Here is a 16,254-nt window from a genome sequence, read left to right as displayed (position 1 = left end):
ACCACTTGGCATTTTCTTCAGGCTGGACAGAGGTCTCAAGTTTTCAGCTGTCCACCAGCTGCAGACTACATATGGATTCTCAGGTTCTCAATGGTACGTATTTACTTGTAACAACTTGTTTTTAATGAGTTTCTATTACAAAAAGATTTGCTTTATTTACGTACAAGGAGGCTGTTATGTAGCGCGAGGGATACAAGACAAGCCAGGGGCTTTTCCAGTGTTTAACAGACACCTATTTAATTTCTGCTTTTTTTGCATTCAGTGTTTTTCTATTAAACCCTAAAGGAAAGGGGATTTGATATACCGCCTTTCTGTGATTAAAATCAAAGCAGTTTACCTATTCTATACAGGCACTTATTTTGTACCTGGGGCAATGGATTACGCATCTTGTCCCGAGTCACAGGGAGCTGCATTGGGAATCAAACCCAGTTCCCCTGGTTCTTAGACCGCTGCCTTATTAGGCTACTCCCTTCACTCCAACTAAAAATCAAATGTGCTAAATATGTATCATATATTAATAAAACAAACATAAACATCTGCTTGTTATAAGACACTACTACTACTGCTTATCATTTCTAAAGCGCAATTAGATGTACGCAGCGCTGTACACTTGAACATGAAGAGACAGTCCCTGCTCGACAGAGCTTACCATGTCATCAGGACAGACAAACAGGACAAGTAAGGGATAAGGACAAAGAGTAGCAAGATTCTGTGCAGAATCCTGAATAGTAGCAAGATTCCGGAATCCCATAGTAGCAAGATTCTGTGCAGAATCCCAAAGAATAGCAAGATTCCGGAATCCCAAGACTACTACTACTTATTTCTATAGTGCTACTAGAAGTACACAGCGCTGTACACTTGAACATGAAGAGACAGTCCCTGCTCAACAGAGCTTACAATATAATTAGGACAGACAAACAGGACAAACAAGAGATAAGGGAATATTAAAGTGAGGATGATAAAATAAGGGTTCTGAACAAGTGAATAAGGGTTAGGAGTTAAAAGCAGCAAAACAATAAGTCAGCTTGGATGGAAAAACTAAGGCTTTTATTCTTGAGCAGGGTAGGAACAAAGCACAGCTGTAATGTCAAACTATTCCATAAATCCGGTGCAGCTTCAGAAGTTTCATGTTTATTTGATATTCTGCCCTTTAGGAACCTTTCAGAATGGTTTACAAAATCAAAACAAGTTACATTGATAAGATGAGGAAAAGAAATACAATATTTGCGAAGGAAAGAGAGAAAGAGAGTATTCAGAGCTGCAGGACACAGCACTGCCAATTCGGATCAGCTCACACAGAAGCGGAGGGGCGGGGTGGGGCATTAAGGTCCGTTGTTATAGGCATCCTGAAAGAAAAGTTTTTTAAGACCAGATTTAAATTTGGTATAAGAGCAGAGGCAGCTTAACCACTGGACCAGGTGAGGCTCTGGCCCAGGGCCCCAGTGATTAAGGGCACCAAAATACCCAGCCTCTGACCTCACCTGGACTACAGTTTAAGCCTTTTATGACACTCCCCTTCCTCATCTGGTCTCTCCCCTTCTCTCCCCCCCCCCCCCCCCCCCCAACCATGGGTCTGGCACTGGTCCCTCACACCCTGGATCTTGCCTCTGCTGCATTCTGCCTCTTTTGATGCAATTTCCTGTGGGTGGGATGCAACAGAGAGAAGACCCTGGGGTTGGCCGAAGGCAGCCTGTCATGCTGCTGTTGCTGAAGTGGGTGACTGATGTAAACTTTATAAGCTGCGGGGGAGTGAGAGGGGGGGTCTATAACACTGAAAATTCTACTGTGTACAAAGTTGAAGCACTTATTTCGGAATGACGGCATGATGATACAATTGTTTTGAGAAGACCAAAGCGTTCTGGAGGGGGATTAGGTTTATCAGTAATCAAGAAAGATATAGAGGAGACCTGGCCGCCTTGCTGGGCAGATAGAAAAGCCCTGTTTGGAATGAAGGGGCAGTCTGAGAAGCTAAAAAGAGTGGAATAAGTTTATTTGTCGCTAGCCATGTAAAGTGAATTTATTTACAACCAGGAGCAAACTATGTGCCCCAATCGTGCAGCTGGCAGAGGTTTGCATTATTTGACATTTATTTTCAGGTAATCCAGAATACAAAGCATTGCAATAATGTAAGGCAGAAATTCTATAAATTGGGACCTTATTTTAGGTGCCACAAAAGGACGTAAGGCACTAATTCTATAACGGTTTAAGAGCTTGCCTAAGCCATTTATAAAATACTAGTGCAGAGCCACAGGGATACACCAGAAGTTAGTCAGGCTGCTTACGAAACGTGAACGGCTGGTGTGTGGGTGCCTAGGTGTGCCATTTGACACACGCAACCGGCAGTATTCTATAAGTTGTGCGTGTCGCTTAGTAACCCGGCCATGACATGCCCATGATCCATGCTAGGCTTACTATTTATAGAATAGCACCTAGCATTTCTGTAATGGACAATTTTTGCTGCCAGTCACCCATGTAGGCATGACTGTTCTATAAGGTAGGTGCACCTTGAATACTGTGTGCGATTCTGGTCACCGCATCGCAAAAAAGATACAACCGAATTAGAAAAGGTACAGAGAAAGGCGACAAAAATGATACAAGGGATGGGACGACTTCCCTATGAGGAAAGGCTGAAGTGTCTAGGGCTCTTCAGCTTGGAGAAGAGATGGCTGAGAGAAGATATGATAGAGGTCTATAAAATAATGAGCGGAGTGGAACAGGTAGATGTGAATAGTTTGTTTACTGTTTCCAAAAATATTGGGACTAGGAGGCACGCGATGAAGCTACTAAGTAGTAAATTCAAAACAAACCGGAGAAAATATTTTTTCACTCAGGGGCCATTTTACTAAGCAGTGAAACAATCCAGAACTATCGCTGACCCAATGTGGGCGCCACCGGTAGTTCCACCCCCAGCGTGTGGCATTTCTAGCGCTAGGGAAAATAGGTCCCTATTTTTTTTACCATCGGGTTAGCGCAGGAGCCCTTACTGCCGCCTCAATGGGTGGCGGTAAGTTCTCTCCCCCACATGGCCACGTGGTGTAATAAGAAGGATTTTAGAGATTGCTTTTCAACTCTATCTGCCTTGACTAACAAGTGCAGTTGGGGTCTGTATTGTTGATTAGAAGTAATTCTGTTTAAAATGATTGTTTAACTTTGATTGTGTGAAAATAAGTTGGAATGCAGAAGATAAGGCACAACTCTAATTAATTTGGTATGTGAAGAGGAGGATGGTGGTGCTTGTTTTCGAAGTTTAGACTATTCCAAGGCCACCTGGACTTGGAAACATGTGACCACATTCCCACAGTAGGTCTTGTTTACCTATTCTAGAGTATTCTGTAATTTTCCTTGGCTCTGAAAATAAGCTTCAGCTTAATAAAAAGGGGGGCTTGTTGCGGCAGAGCTTTGAGGCTCATCTGTGGGTGGACGCATCGTGCAGAAAAGACTTGTTCCTGGTCGTAAGGAGACTTCAGGTTTTCGCTGCAATGGGCCTCCAGGCTGATGAGATAAGGGCCTGAAATTCCTGACCAGTGATGTTGTATGTATAGTGTATTATTGCTTCTTTTCCTGGTCTAAGAACTCTTAGCATTGCTTAGATGTAGAGACCAGTGATGTAATGATTGTTTACAGATAGGTATTGTTTCTTTTTCGTTATATAGCTAATCATTTGTATATATCTTAATCATTGTAGATTTTAGCACCTCTAATAAAGGTCTCATTTACCTAATACGAATCCAAAAGAATCCACAGTAATTATTGAGTAGTCTGCGTCAGTGAAGCAGGCTGTAAATCCATACAAGTGCAATCTTACCACATGGCCGTTTCTTTTTTTCAGCCTTTTTACCTGCTGCGATAAAAAGGACCTGCAGCTTAGTAAAAGGGCCCCTCAATGTGTAATTAAACTCTGGAATTCATTGCCAGAGAATTTGTTAAAAGCAGTTAGCTTAGCAGGGTTTAAAAAGGGTTTAGATAATTTCCTACAGAAAAGTCCATAAGCCATTATTAAGATGGACTTGGGAAAATCCACTGCTTATTTCTAGGATAAGCAGTATAAAATCTGTTTTTCTGTTCTGGGATCTTGCCAGGTACTTGTGATCTGGATTGGCCACTGTTGGAAACAGGATACTGGGCTTGATGGACCTTCGGTCTGCCCCAGTATGGCAACGCTTATGTTCTTATAAAATTGCCTTTTAAATGTGTCAACACAAAGGTCTTCGACAGTGATTGCGGGAGGGGAGCTGGGCTCTTTAAAGGGGTTTTTAAGGAATTTTCTGTGGGTTGGGTTTCCTTACTTTACCTTTATTATGTTTTTTCTAAGGATTAGATTGGGAATATTTAGTACGTAGCGTCGTTACATTATTTAGCTTAACTGTAGGGAGGAATTGCATTACTGATTTGATTGGTTTAGTTTAATATGGCCTATTTTTATTCCCTAGTGGAAGCAAGGGCTGTGTAATAGGAAGTTTTCTTTTGTATATCCATTTTTAAATTAGTTGTGATATACCTTAAGGAGGAAATTATATTAATTGCGTTGAAAAATGGGTTGCTAGATAAGATCGGCACTAAGCACAATTCTATAAAAAGTGTGCACCATTTATTGAATTGCACAGAGGTTCGATTCTCATCCCCAAACTTTGGGTTCCAGACTTAACACCTGCTGAAACCTGGTGTAAATGCTGATGCACAGTCTGGGCATGCTGAACCTGTATTCTATAACACAAATGACACTCCCGTGCCTCTCCCATAGCTACTCTCCCTTTCAGATTCCTGCTATGGGAGTTAGATGCCCTGCCTTATAGAATAACAAGATCATGTCCCAAACAGTAATATATTCAGCAGGAATTTTCTTCAAACTGATGTTCAAATATATACAATAGATTATTTCTCATGATCTTATAAATGTCTTTATAGGGATTATCAGACTTCTATGCATCTCGCAACCATCTGAACAGTAATGTTCTATCGTTCTTTCTTTGCAAACGAAATGGCGCGGTGCAAATCCTCATAGAATCCCACTTTTGCTCTAATATTTAATTAATTTAATTCAAAAAAGATTTTCTTAAAAATTCTTAGAAATCCTTAGAAATTACGACTTATCTTTAATGGCAGCAGCATAAAGTTATCAGGAACCCCCGCCGACATGGCCAAGTTTCGTGATCCGCTTTATCAAGGAGGAGGCTCACTGCAAACCAACAATAAAAGTGAGAATCAAACACCTTCAATAAAGGGATTCCTTATAATCTCGAAATTTAAACTACATAAGGTATTTATTTACCGTTAAGCTTTCATACTGTTCCTGCATCAACAAAATGGCCGCGGCATCTCAGCACACGCCTTCCTTTTAAATAAGCTACAGCTGATCAAAGGGAGAACTCCAGGATTGGATAATCAATCAAAGTAACCAGCCAATCAAATTAGATCAGCGACCACCAGTCTATTTCAGAATTCAAACCGTCAGGATACAAGAATTAAGCTGGAAAATCCATCTTTTTATCTGAAGGATACAACTGACTTTCTTTGCAGTCTTCAAGATGTAAATCTTGGGGAAAGTTCCATCTTTGTCACAGTAGACGTTACTTCCTTGTATACTGTCATTCCACAGGATGGGGCTTTAAATATCATTCAAGAAATATTGGATCAACGTTCTGCTCCCCATCGGATTTCTACTGAATTCCTTATGAAACTTGCTCATCTGGTTATTGAGCATAATTACTTCTTTTTTCAAAAACAATTTTTTGTACAAAAAACAGGTATAGCAATGGGGGCCACGTTGGCTCCCTCTGTTGCAACATTATATTTAGCTAAATTTGAGTATCAGATGATTTATACATTACAGGAATTCAGTAATATTTCTTATTGGAAACGTTATTTGGATGATATATTCTTTATCTGGGAAGGTTCTGAGACATCTTTGTTACATTTTATGAATAAATTGAACTCTTTACAGAATAATTTGAAGTTTACATTCCATTATCATCATCAGAGTCTGGAATTTCTGGATGTCTGGATATTTAAAACATCCAATCAGATACATACTACTGTGTTTCAAAAACCCACCTCTTGAAATACCCTGCTACATTTTTCTAGTTTTCATCCCTATCATCTTAAAACTAGTTTACCCATAAGTCAGTTCTTAAGAATTAGAAGAATATGTTCTGAAATGGGTAGTTTTGAGGATCAAGCTAGAAAACTGACAAAGAAATTTTTAGAAAGAGGTTATCCAAAATCAGTGGTTAGAAAGGCTTATTTACGAGCAAAATTCTCCAATAGAGATCTATTGTTACAATATCGCGCCAATGACACAGAAGATAAACTTACTGTTGTTCTTCCCTACTCTCCATTAAGTTCAAAAATTTTGGAAAGTATTCATCAGCATTGGCAGGTTCTACAGATCTATGAATGTTTTGTATATCACCCGATTGGGGCTTATAAACGGAGTAAAACTCTGGGGGAGTTATTATCATATAGAAGATTAGATTATGAGTGTACTAACTGTGCCGTTTTGGGTCATTCAAAATGTGGAGCATGCCAATGGTCTGATACTACTATTGAGGGTGTAGTTTGGAGATATTCTGATGATTCTCGACCTATATATGCTAGATCGAATACTAACTTTGTCTAATAATGTGGTATATGTTATAATATGTCCATGCCACAAGATATATGTAGGGAGATCCAGTAGACCTATCAAGGTGCATTTGAATGAACATAAATCTCGTATAAAAAATCAAGTGCTTTCGGCACCTCTGGTTCAACATTGGTTAGAATTTCATCATTCTTTTACAGACCTTAGATGGAGAATTATTGACCACATATGTGCGGGATGGGAGGGTGGTAACACTGGTCAACTATTAAACTTTAAAGAACAAAGATGGATTTTCCAGCTTAATTCTTTGTATCCTGACGGTTTGAATTCTGAAATAGACTGGTGGTCGCTGATCTAATTTGATTGGCTGGTTACTTTGATTGATTATCCAATCCTGGAGTTCTCCCTTTGATCAGCTGTAGCTTATTTAAAAGGAAGGCGTGTGCTGAGATGCCGCGGCCATTTTGTTGATGCAGGAACAGTATGAAAGCTTAACGGTAAATAAATACCTTATGTAGTTTAAATTTCGAGATTATAAGGAATCCCTTTATTGAAGGTGTTTGATTCTCACTTTTATTGTTAGTTTGCAGTGAGCCTCCTCCTTGATAAAGCGGATCACGAAACTTGGCCATGTCGGCGGGGGTTCCTGATAACTTTATGCTGCTGCCATTAAAGATAAGTCGTAATTTCTAAGGATTTCTAAGAATTTTTAAGAAAATCTTTTTTGAATTAAATTAATTAAATATTAGAGCAAAAGTGGGATTCTATGAGGATTTGCACCGCGCCATTTCGTTTGCAAAGAAAGAATGATAGAACATTACTGTTCAGATGGTTGCAAGATGCATAGAAGTCTGATAATCCCTATAAAGACATTTATAAGATCATGAGAAATAATCTATTGTATATATTTGAACATCAGTTTGAAGAAAATTCCTGCTGAATATATTACTGTTTGGGACATGATCTTGTTATTTGATATATAGTCCCCACAGATCTCTGTTTAGGTGATTTAAATATAGACTGCCTTATAGAATAGCATGCAGCCAGATGTTTGCGCAAATTCTAATGGGTGGCAATTAACCTCAATAATTGGATGCAGAGGAGTAACCTAATAGTTAGTGCAGTGGCTTTGATCCTGGCAACCTGGGTTCAATTCCCATTGCAGTTCCTTGTGACCTTGGGCAAGTCACTTAACCCTCCGTTGCCCCAGGTACAAAAAACTTAGATTGTGAGCCCCCTAGGGACAGAGAAAGTACCTGTATACAGTGCTGTGTAGATCTAGTAGCACTATAGAAATTATGATAATAATTATATTATTATTATTATTATTCCCTGAATCTCCACTTCCCAAGCTTCAAAGGACTAAAATATAAACTGACACATGCATCCAGTTTTTCTTATATAGGCACGCAGCTATGGAATGCACTGCCAACTGCCATGAAAATAATACATGACCTAATCAACTTTCGGAAATCCTTGAAGACCCACCTCTTTAACAGAACATACCATAATGATCCATCATTTGAACTTTAGTAAAGCACCGTCTCATCTGTTATTCCATAAATGTTCTCTTTATACATGTTACTTTTATGCACTATATTTCCCTTGTTTCCTATGTAATTACTAATTGTATATGTTTATTCAGTCATGATGATACCATGACGGAGCAATGTAAGCCACATTGAGCCTGCAAATATGTGGGAAAATGTGGGATACAAATGCAATAAATAAATAAATTATTAGTAGGTTGCTAGCACCCAATCATTGATGGTTCAGAGCATGTTATTCAATAAATTTGCACACAAATCTCAGGAGCGAGTGCAAATCTGGGTACCATATATAGAATCTGGGCAAAATTGTTCCCGTAAACTCCTGTGAGTCCCTTGTAGTGAAAAAGGCAGTTTAGAAGAATGACATGCATGGACATCACTATGGTATTTTGATCACTAATATTTCTTAAGCTTCTCTTGCTTTAGGAACCTAGGATGGATTATCCATTTACAGAAGCTAAGCAACACTCTTTGGACAAACAGCATGGAAGCAGGTCGTCAAACACAGCTTTGCTAAGCGCTCTCAGCAGGCAAGACATCTTGTCATTTAAAATAACTCTGCCTACAAGGAAAATCAAGGAAGACTCCCTGGAGGAAATTGCTGTAGAAATCCCCACCCACTCTACAGTTAGGAATCTTAGGCTACAGATTATATTGACAGCAAACAAGGAGAGCGTTCATTCTCAACAATATGAGCTAGCTGATCCAGAGACATATCAGCTGCTCTACAAGAAAGGGGAAGATTGGTATGAAATATATGATGACCAACAAATCATCCAAACTTTGGATGCTGTTAGGTATTGGAGGAAGATGGGCACACAAAGGGGTCACGTTTATCTCAGAAACGGCCCACATAATTATGTGGACAGTGACAAGTTTCAGAATTTATTAAATGAGCTGATTGGATATGATCTAGGGGTGCTTAGTGCGAGTCACTGCCATGATGAGTTAGCCTTTGCACGTAGGCAGCTTGCACGTCCGAGGCAGATGGAACTGAGAAAAAGAGACCCCATGTCCTATCACATGGAACCTTGGGTTTCCACTATCCCACTGCCAGCAGACCTCAGGGCTTTGGTTACTGAAAAACAATTGGTGACCATTCATCACTTAAAAGTTGCTCATAAAATGAAAATAAACATAAATGATCTCCCTAAGACTATTATTCAGAACTGTATTCATAAACTTGGCCTAGTTGTGAGTCACCCTCAGGATAACTTGGTATTAAAAGTTTGTAACCGAGAAGAGTATATTGTTGGTAACAAACCACTTGTAGATTTTTTGTGGATAAGAAATTGCCTGAAAACTAGACAGGAAATCCATTTGTCTCTGATACCAATCATATTTACAGAAGATAATGCTACCTTTGAAGACTGGCCATTGATTGATGAGCTAACAGGACTTAGTGGTACCCATGAAGAACTTCAACTGGAAGATAAAGATATAAACCAAATTTTATTTTTGTCTCTCTGGGATTGTGCCAGAAAATTTAGAGTCAAGATCGTTGGTATAGACATTCCAGACCTTCCAGATAAATGCCCCCAGTCTGTTTACGTTGTGGCGAGTATCCTGCATGGAAGGAGAATTTTGTCGTCAGTTATAACCAGGCCCAAATCCTTTCAAGATGAAGTTCTGTGGAATATCTGGCTTGAGTTTGACATTCTAGTAAAGAATCTCCCAGATAGAGCAAAGCTGAGTCTCTGTGTATATGGTAAAAACAATGAAACCTTGCTCAAGGGGCACACAAATCTGCTCCAGAAAACCAAGGAAGATAAGCAAAGAGGGAAATCTACGCTTTTGTACTTTGTCAACTTGCTCTTAATTGACCACAGGTCCCTTCTGCAGCAAGGAGAACACATTCTTTACATGTGGCCTTATCCTGAAAAAGAGGAAGACTTGTTCACTTTCGAAGCAGATCGGATGACCTCTAAAACCAACTACAATGTGGAAGATACAATGGCTATAACCATTATCCTCGATACATACAATTATCCAGTGGTCCTACCTCATAGTAGGGGAGCTGAATCAAGCTGCTTTAGTCCAGGTGGGTGCTCTTCAAAATCCCAAAGTAAGGAAGAAGAATTTTTCTTTCAAAACCCTGTCTCTGGCACAGAGTTGGATCTCCTGAAAAGATTTAAGGAAGAATGTGCTAAATATAGTAATAATCTCCCAACATTTCTGAGTCAGGTAAAGTGGGAAGACCTGAATGCTGTCCAGGATATCCATTGGCTGCTCGAACACTGGAATCCTAAAAACTTGGACATTGCGACTGCTCTGGAGTTGTTGAGCATTAATTTTGCTGACAAGAATGTCAGGAAGAAATCTGTGCATCGCCTCAAAGAACTGCCCAATGATGAATTTCGGAGATACTTATTACAAATGGTGCAGGTGACTAAGCTTCTTGTGATACTTTTATACACACAGGGGTGGCTATTCTATAAATTAGAACCTCAGGTGCCCCAATGCTGTGGGTTTAGTGTCAACATTCTATTATAGAATACTGGTGCAAGCTGGCATTGGCGCCTCCATGTTTATTCACACCCTCTTATGCCAGGTCAATGGCAGATGTAATTTGGCACACTGAGATGCACCAAGTAATGTGTGCAGTTTATAGTATTCTATAAACTAAGCACATACTTGGGAGACACGCCCATGGCCAACCTTTTCTCTGCCTACATGTACACCTCCCTTGCAGTTAGGTGCTACCTTATAGAATATTGTACGTGGAGGGGCATTTTTGATATGATGTCTAAGTCCAACTGGACGTTTTGCTAAAAACATCCAAAATTCAAGTGGGGAATATAGCCATTTTCAAAACAGAAAAACATCTATCTTTTTTTTTTTTCCAAAAATGTCTATTTACTAGATGTTTTGGTGCTCTGTGCATTTATCTTTTTGGTCCATTTTCAAAAACAAAAATGTCTAAGTGAAAAAACGCCCAGAATCCAAGCCATTGGAATGTAGGAGGAGCCAGCATTCTTAGTAGACTGGCCACACAGACATCCCAGGAGAGCAATGGGGCACCTTAGGGGGCACTGCTGTGGACTTCAAATAAATGCTCCAGGTACACATCTCACCGTTGCTCCCTTATCTTGTCTGCTGAGCTCCCCCCAAATCCACCCAAAACCCACTGCCCCAACTGTACACCACTACCATAACCCTTACGGGTGAAGGGGGCACCTATATGTGGGTACAGTGGGTTTCTGGTGAGTTTTGGAGGGCTCACAGTTTCCACCACAAATGTAATAGGTAGGGGGAAGTATGGGCCTGGGTCCCAGCAGAGCAGTGATGCAACCTAAGGGGTACTGCAGTGCATTTCACCTAAAAGCTCCCAGGTACACAACCCATCGTTGCTCCCTTATATTGTATAGTGAGCCCTCCAAAACCCACCAAAAACCTGCTGTTCCCAACTGTACACTACTACAATAGCCGTTATGGCTGCAGGTGTCACCTATTTTTGGGTACAGTAGGTTTTTGGTGGGTTTTGGAGGGCTCACACTTTCCACCACAAGTGTAACAGTTAGAGTGGATTATGAGTCTGAGTCCCCTTCTCCACAATGCACTGCATTGACCACTAGGCAATTCCAGGGACCTGCTTGCTGCTCTACTTAGACTGGCTATAACTTCTAAGCTGGTATGTACTGTTTCTTTTACATCTTTGGAGGGTGAGAGAGGGTCAGTGACCACAGGGGGAGTAAAGGGAGGTCATTCCTTTATTCCTCCACTAGTCATCAGTCATTATTAAAACAGGTCTAGCTCAAAACATTCTAGATTTAGTCCTGGATGTTTTGTTTTTTTTTAAATTTATATTTATTCATTTAACAATATGTTACAAGAAAACTTCTTGAGTAGGATAGAGTCAATAGTAAAAGTTTTACACCAGTAAATAAAAGGGAAAAAAAAGCAAAAAGGAAAAGAAAATGTGAATAAATCTTCACTTTTCTAAATCTATTGACTCTCAAGTCCATAAACGGAGATCCAAGATTAAATAATCTAAGGGAGAAATATAACATAGGAATTAATTTAAACAACAATTATAACTCTGCTAGAAAGTTGTACATCATCTTCTCTACTGCTTCTCAATTTTAACTGAGGCTATCAATGTTGAAACATGAACAGGTTCAGTAAACATATATTTTTTACCCCCAAGCCTTATTATGCACTTGCAGGGGTACTTTAAAAAGAAGGTACCCCCCAAGTGCAATACCTCCGGCTTAGTGAGCAAAAATTGTTTCCTCCGTCGTCTTGTCTCCTTGGAGACATCAGGAAATAACATTATTCTAAAACCCAAAAAGGGTTTCTCTTTATTTTGAAAGAAAAGACGGAAAATCCAATTCTTATCGGGCATTAAGGCGACAGTCGCCACCAAAGTAGAGGCCGTCGCCAAATCAGAGTCAGAAGTCTCAAGCAAAAGAGAGACGTCGATCGGTTGTTCAGTTTCTTGATTAAAATTCTTCCCCGGGACATAGTATACTTGTGAAAAGGGTGGAAAGTCCTTTTCCATAATATTCAAAACTTCAGAAAAATAACGCTTCAACATATCCAAAGGAAGAACATTTGGTAACCTGGGAAAGTTGACAAATCTCAGGTTATGATTTTTAGTAAAATTATCAAATGTTTCCATTTTTTGCCTAATATTCGTCAAATCTTTTAACATCGTAGTTTGTACTGTTTCCAGTTTCACAATCCTTTGATCAATTTTTTCTACTTTTTTCATTCAAAGCATTAGTCTCTTCTTCCTTTTTTTGTAATTCAGTTTCAATATGCTTTACTTTTGGTAAAACCTCGTTAACTTGTTTAAGGAAAAGCTGTCCCAGGTTAGACATTAAGTCCCACAAAACATCTAGAGTCACTTCTTTTGGTTTTACCGCTAACTCTTTAGGCAATTCAAACCTTACTGGAAGCTGCTCATGAACCTCACTTCGGCTCTCAGTTTCTCTCCCTTCATTCCCCGCCGGCTCCATGGGCAAACTGCCCTCCATTCCCTCCTCAGATAGATTCGTCGCTTCTCCCCGGCGTTCTCCTGGGTCCGTACCTACTTCCAAGGGGGACCCTGTCGGGTCAGAGAGGAAGGAACTTGCACAGAGGGGTTGGGGAGGCGGAGTTCGCGCTGTGGGGCTCAACGTTGTTTCTAGACCGGAGGAAGTCGAAATCTCCCTTTCGCCGACATTCCTAACCGGTAGCGTTCCGTGTTCCAGTACAGTTGCTCGTGGCCTCAGAAATTGGTCAATTGAACCAGGTAAAGGACGTTGCAGCGGGGAAGCTCTGCCCGCTATTCTCCCCCTATGCTTCGGCATCTTCAGAGAGAGGTTCAGAGCGTCCTAGCAGAGCGGCGCCATCTTGGATCTGGGTCCTGGATGTTTTCATTTTGTTCCATTATGGCTGAAAAATGTCCAGGTCGCTGGAACACCCAAATCCCGCCCTTATCACACCCCTGACCAGGGGCGTAGCCACGGGTGGGCCTGGGTGGGCCCAGGCCCACCCAGCAGTGGAGGCAGCGGAGCGGAGGGAGCAGGCTGAGCTCCGATCCCGCATCTGCCTCCCCAGCCCGCCACTGCCCCGCCCCCCGCCGTACCTTTAAATATTACAGTTTTGCTGGAGTCGCGGGCAGCCGGCATTGAAGACATCGGCAGGCTTACGCCGGTTCCAGCAGCCTTCCCTTCCCTCGTTGCAAGTCGGATGATGGCTCCGCCCTCTTCTGACGTATTTCCTGTATCTACGAGGGCAGAGCCATCATCCGACTTGCAACGAGGGAAGAGGGAAGGCTGCTGGTCCTGGAACCGGCGTAAGCCTGCCGATGTCTTCAATGCCGGCTGCCCGCGACTCCAGCAAAACTGTAATATTTAAAGGTACGGCGGCGGCGGGGGGGGGGCAGGAAGGAAACAGGGCAGACGGGAGAGGAGGGTTGCTGCACATGGTGGAAGAAGGGGAGAGGAGGGTTGCTGGATGGAGGGAAGGGGAGAGGAGGGTTGCTGCACATGGTGGAAGAAGGGGGGAGGAGGGTTGCTGGACATGGTGGAAGAAGGGGAGAGGAGGGTTGCTGGATATGGTGGAAGAAGGGGAGAGGAGGGTTGCTGGATGGAGGGAAGGGGAGAGGAGGGTTGCTGCACATGGTGGAAGAAGGGGAGAGGAGGGTTGCTGGATGGAGGGATGGGGAGAGGAGGGTTGCTGGACATGGTGGAAGAAGGGGGAGGAGGGTTGCTGGATATGGTGGAAGAAGGGGAGAGGAGGGTTGCTGGATGGAGGGAAGGGGAGAGGAGGGTTGCTGGACATGGTGGAAGAAGGGGAGAGGAGGGTTGCTGGATATGGTGGAAGAAGGGGAGAGGAGGGTTGCTGGATTGAGGGAAGGGGAGAGGAGGGTTGCTGCACATGGTGGAAGAAGGGGAGAGGAGGGTTGCTGGATGGAGGGATGGGGAGAGGAGGGTTGCTGGACATGGTGGAAGAAGGGGGGAGGAGGGTTGCTGGATATGGTGGAAGAAGGGGAGAGGAGGGTTGCTGGATGGAGGGATGGGGAGAGGAGGGTTGCTGGACATGGTGGAAGAAGGGGGGAGGAGGGTTGCTGGATATGGTGGAAGAAGGGGAGAGGAGGGTTGCTGGACATGGTGGAAGAAGGGGGGAGGAGGGTTGCTGGATATGGTGGAAGAAGGGGAGAGGAGGGTTGCTGGACATGGTGGAAGAAGGGGAGAGGAGGGTTGCTGGATGGAGGGAAGGGGAGAGGAGGGTTGCTGGACATGGATGGAAGGGGAGAGGAGGGTTGCTGGACATGGATGGAGGGAAGGACAGGGGAGAGGAGGGTTGCTGGACATGGATGGAAGAGAGGGAAGGGAGAGAGAAGAAATGCTGGACATGGATGGAGGGGATGGAAGAATGAGGAAGGAGATGAGATGAGGGAAAAGGAAGAGAGGAGAAAAACTGCACATGGATGAAGAAAATAGGCAGAAGCTGGATCCACTAGACAGTCAAGTCTGCAGAGGACCCAGCTTTTACTTATGGATATAGAGCAAGAAATGAAGGAGAAAGGAGGAAAGTAAAGAAATAAATGGAAAGGAAGCCCTGGAAACGGAGTTAAGAGGACAGATAGCAGCAGAATCGGATACTGGGCCAGCATGATCAGAAAAACAGTCACCAGACAACAAAGGTAGAAAAAAATCATTTTATTTTCATTATAGTGTTTGGAATATGTCCACTTTGAGAATCAGGTGCTCAACATTAAAAGTTTATATTTATTTACTTATTTATGGCATTTTATCCCACATTAAACATGAATTAAATTGGAACCTGGGATCATTTAATTTTTTTTTCCTGGAGACAGTAATGCATTGCCCCCCCCCCCCCCCAGGCTCTCTCCCCGGCTACAGCCAGCTCTGCAATTTTGAGGGGAGGTGCACAGGTGGATGGGGGGGGGGGGTGCAGAGGTGGACCGGGGAGAGAGCCTGTTGTTAAACATTTACCAGCACACCACTGTCTAGTGCCCACCCATCCAACCTGTTGGCCCACCCAAAAATTGACTTCTGGCTACGCCACTGCCCCTGACACGTCCCCTTGAGATTTGGACGCACTGCAGATGAACTGCATAGAAAAACATCTGGAAAATGGGTTTCAAAAATACTGATTTGGACGTTTTGGTGAGAAAAACATCCAAGTGCTGCTTTATGCCACTTTTTAGATGTTTTTTCTCTTTCGTAAATGAGCCCCTAGTGTCCCAGAAATTAGGCTCCATTTCTTCTTATAGCGAGTGAATGCTTACAAAGCTGATGTTTTTGGTATTATTAGTATTTTAATTTTTCATTTGCTTTTCTAATATAAGCTCAAGACAAGGGAAAACAGTAGTAATACATACGAGTCTGTAAATTACTATATTTATTTAATGCTTTCTTAACTGAATGTATTTTAGTCAGATAACTTTATTCAGTACAGATGTGAACTTTGCATTCATGTCTGTCCATAATGTACCAGAGTTTAACAGGCTTTCACATAATTGACCATCACCTCATTGGGAACCTACTATCCGATGCCACTTCCTGTAGTCGGCCTGGTTATTCCTTTATTATAAGACAAGATAAGGAACCAATTGGCTGATGTCATTTCCTGTAGTCTGCCTGGGTATTCCTCCATTATTTTCTTTTT

General features: G+C 42.1%; 1 protein-coding gene across 1 annotated transcript in view; it reads left to right on the top strand.

The window, feature by feature from the left end:
• The window catches only part of LOC115472943 (phosphatidylinositol 4,5-bisphosphate 3-kinase catalytic subunit gamma isoform-like), a 39,020-nt gene continuing 22,766 nt past the window's right edge, over positions 1-16,254 (top strand). Inside the window, exons 1-2 of the mRNA XM_030207486.1 lie at positions 1-93; positions 8,557-10,515. Of these exons, the coding sequence (XP_030063346.1) occupies positions 91-93; positions 8,557-10,515 (1,962 nt within the window). The 5' untranslated portion in view covers positions 1-90. The remainder of the gene's footprint in view (positions 94-8,556; positions 10,516-16,254) is intronic.

Source organism: Microcaecilia unicolor, chromosome 6 (genome assembly GCF_901765095.1).
Source record: "Microcaecilia unicolor chromosome 6, aMicUni1.1, whole genome shotgun sequence".
In the NCBI taxonomy this organism is placed as follows: domain Eukaryota; kingdom Metazoa; phylum Chordata; class Amphibia; order Gymnophiona; family Siphonopidae; genus Microcaecilia; species Microcaecilia unicolor.
This window is presented reverse-complemented; position numbering and strand designations above follow the sequence as displayed.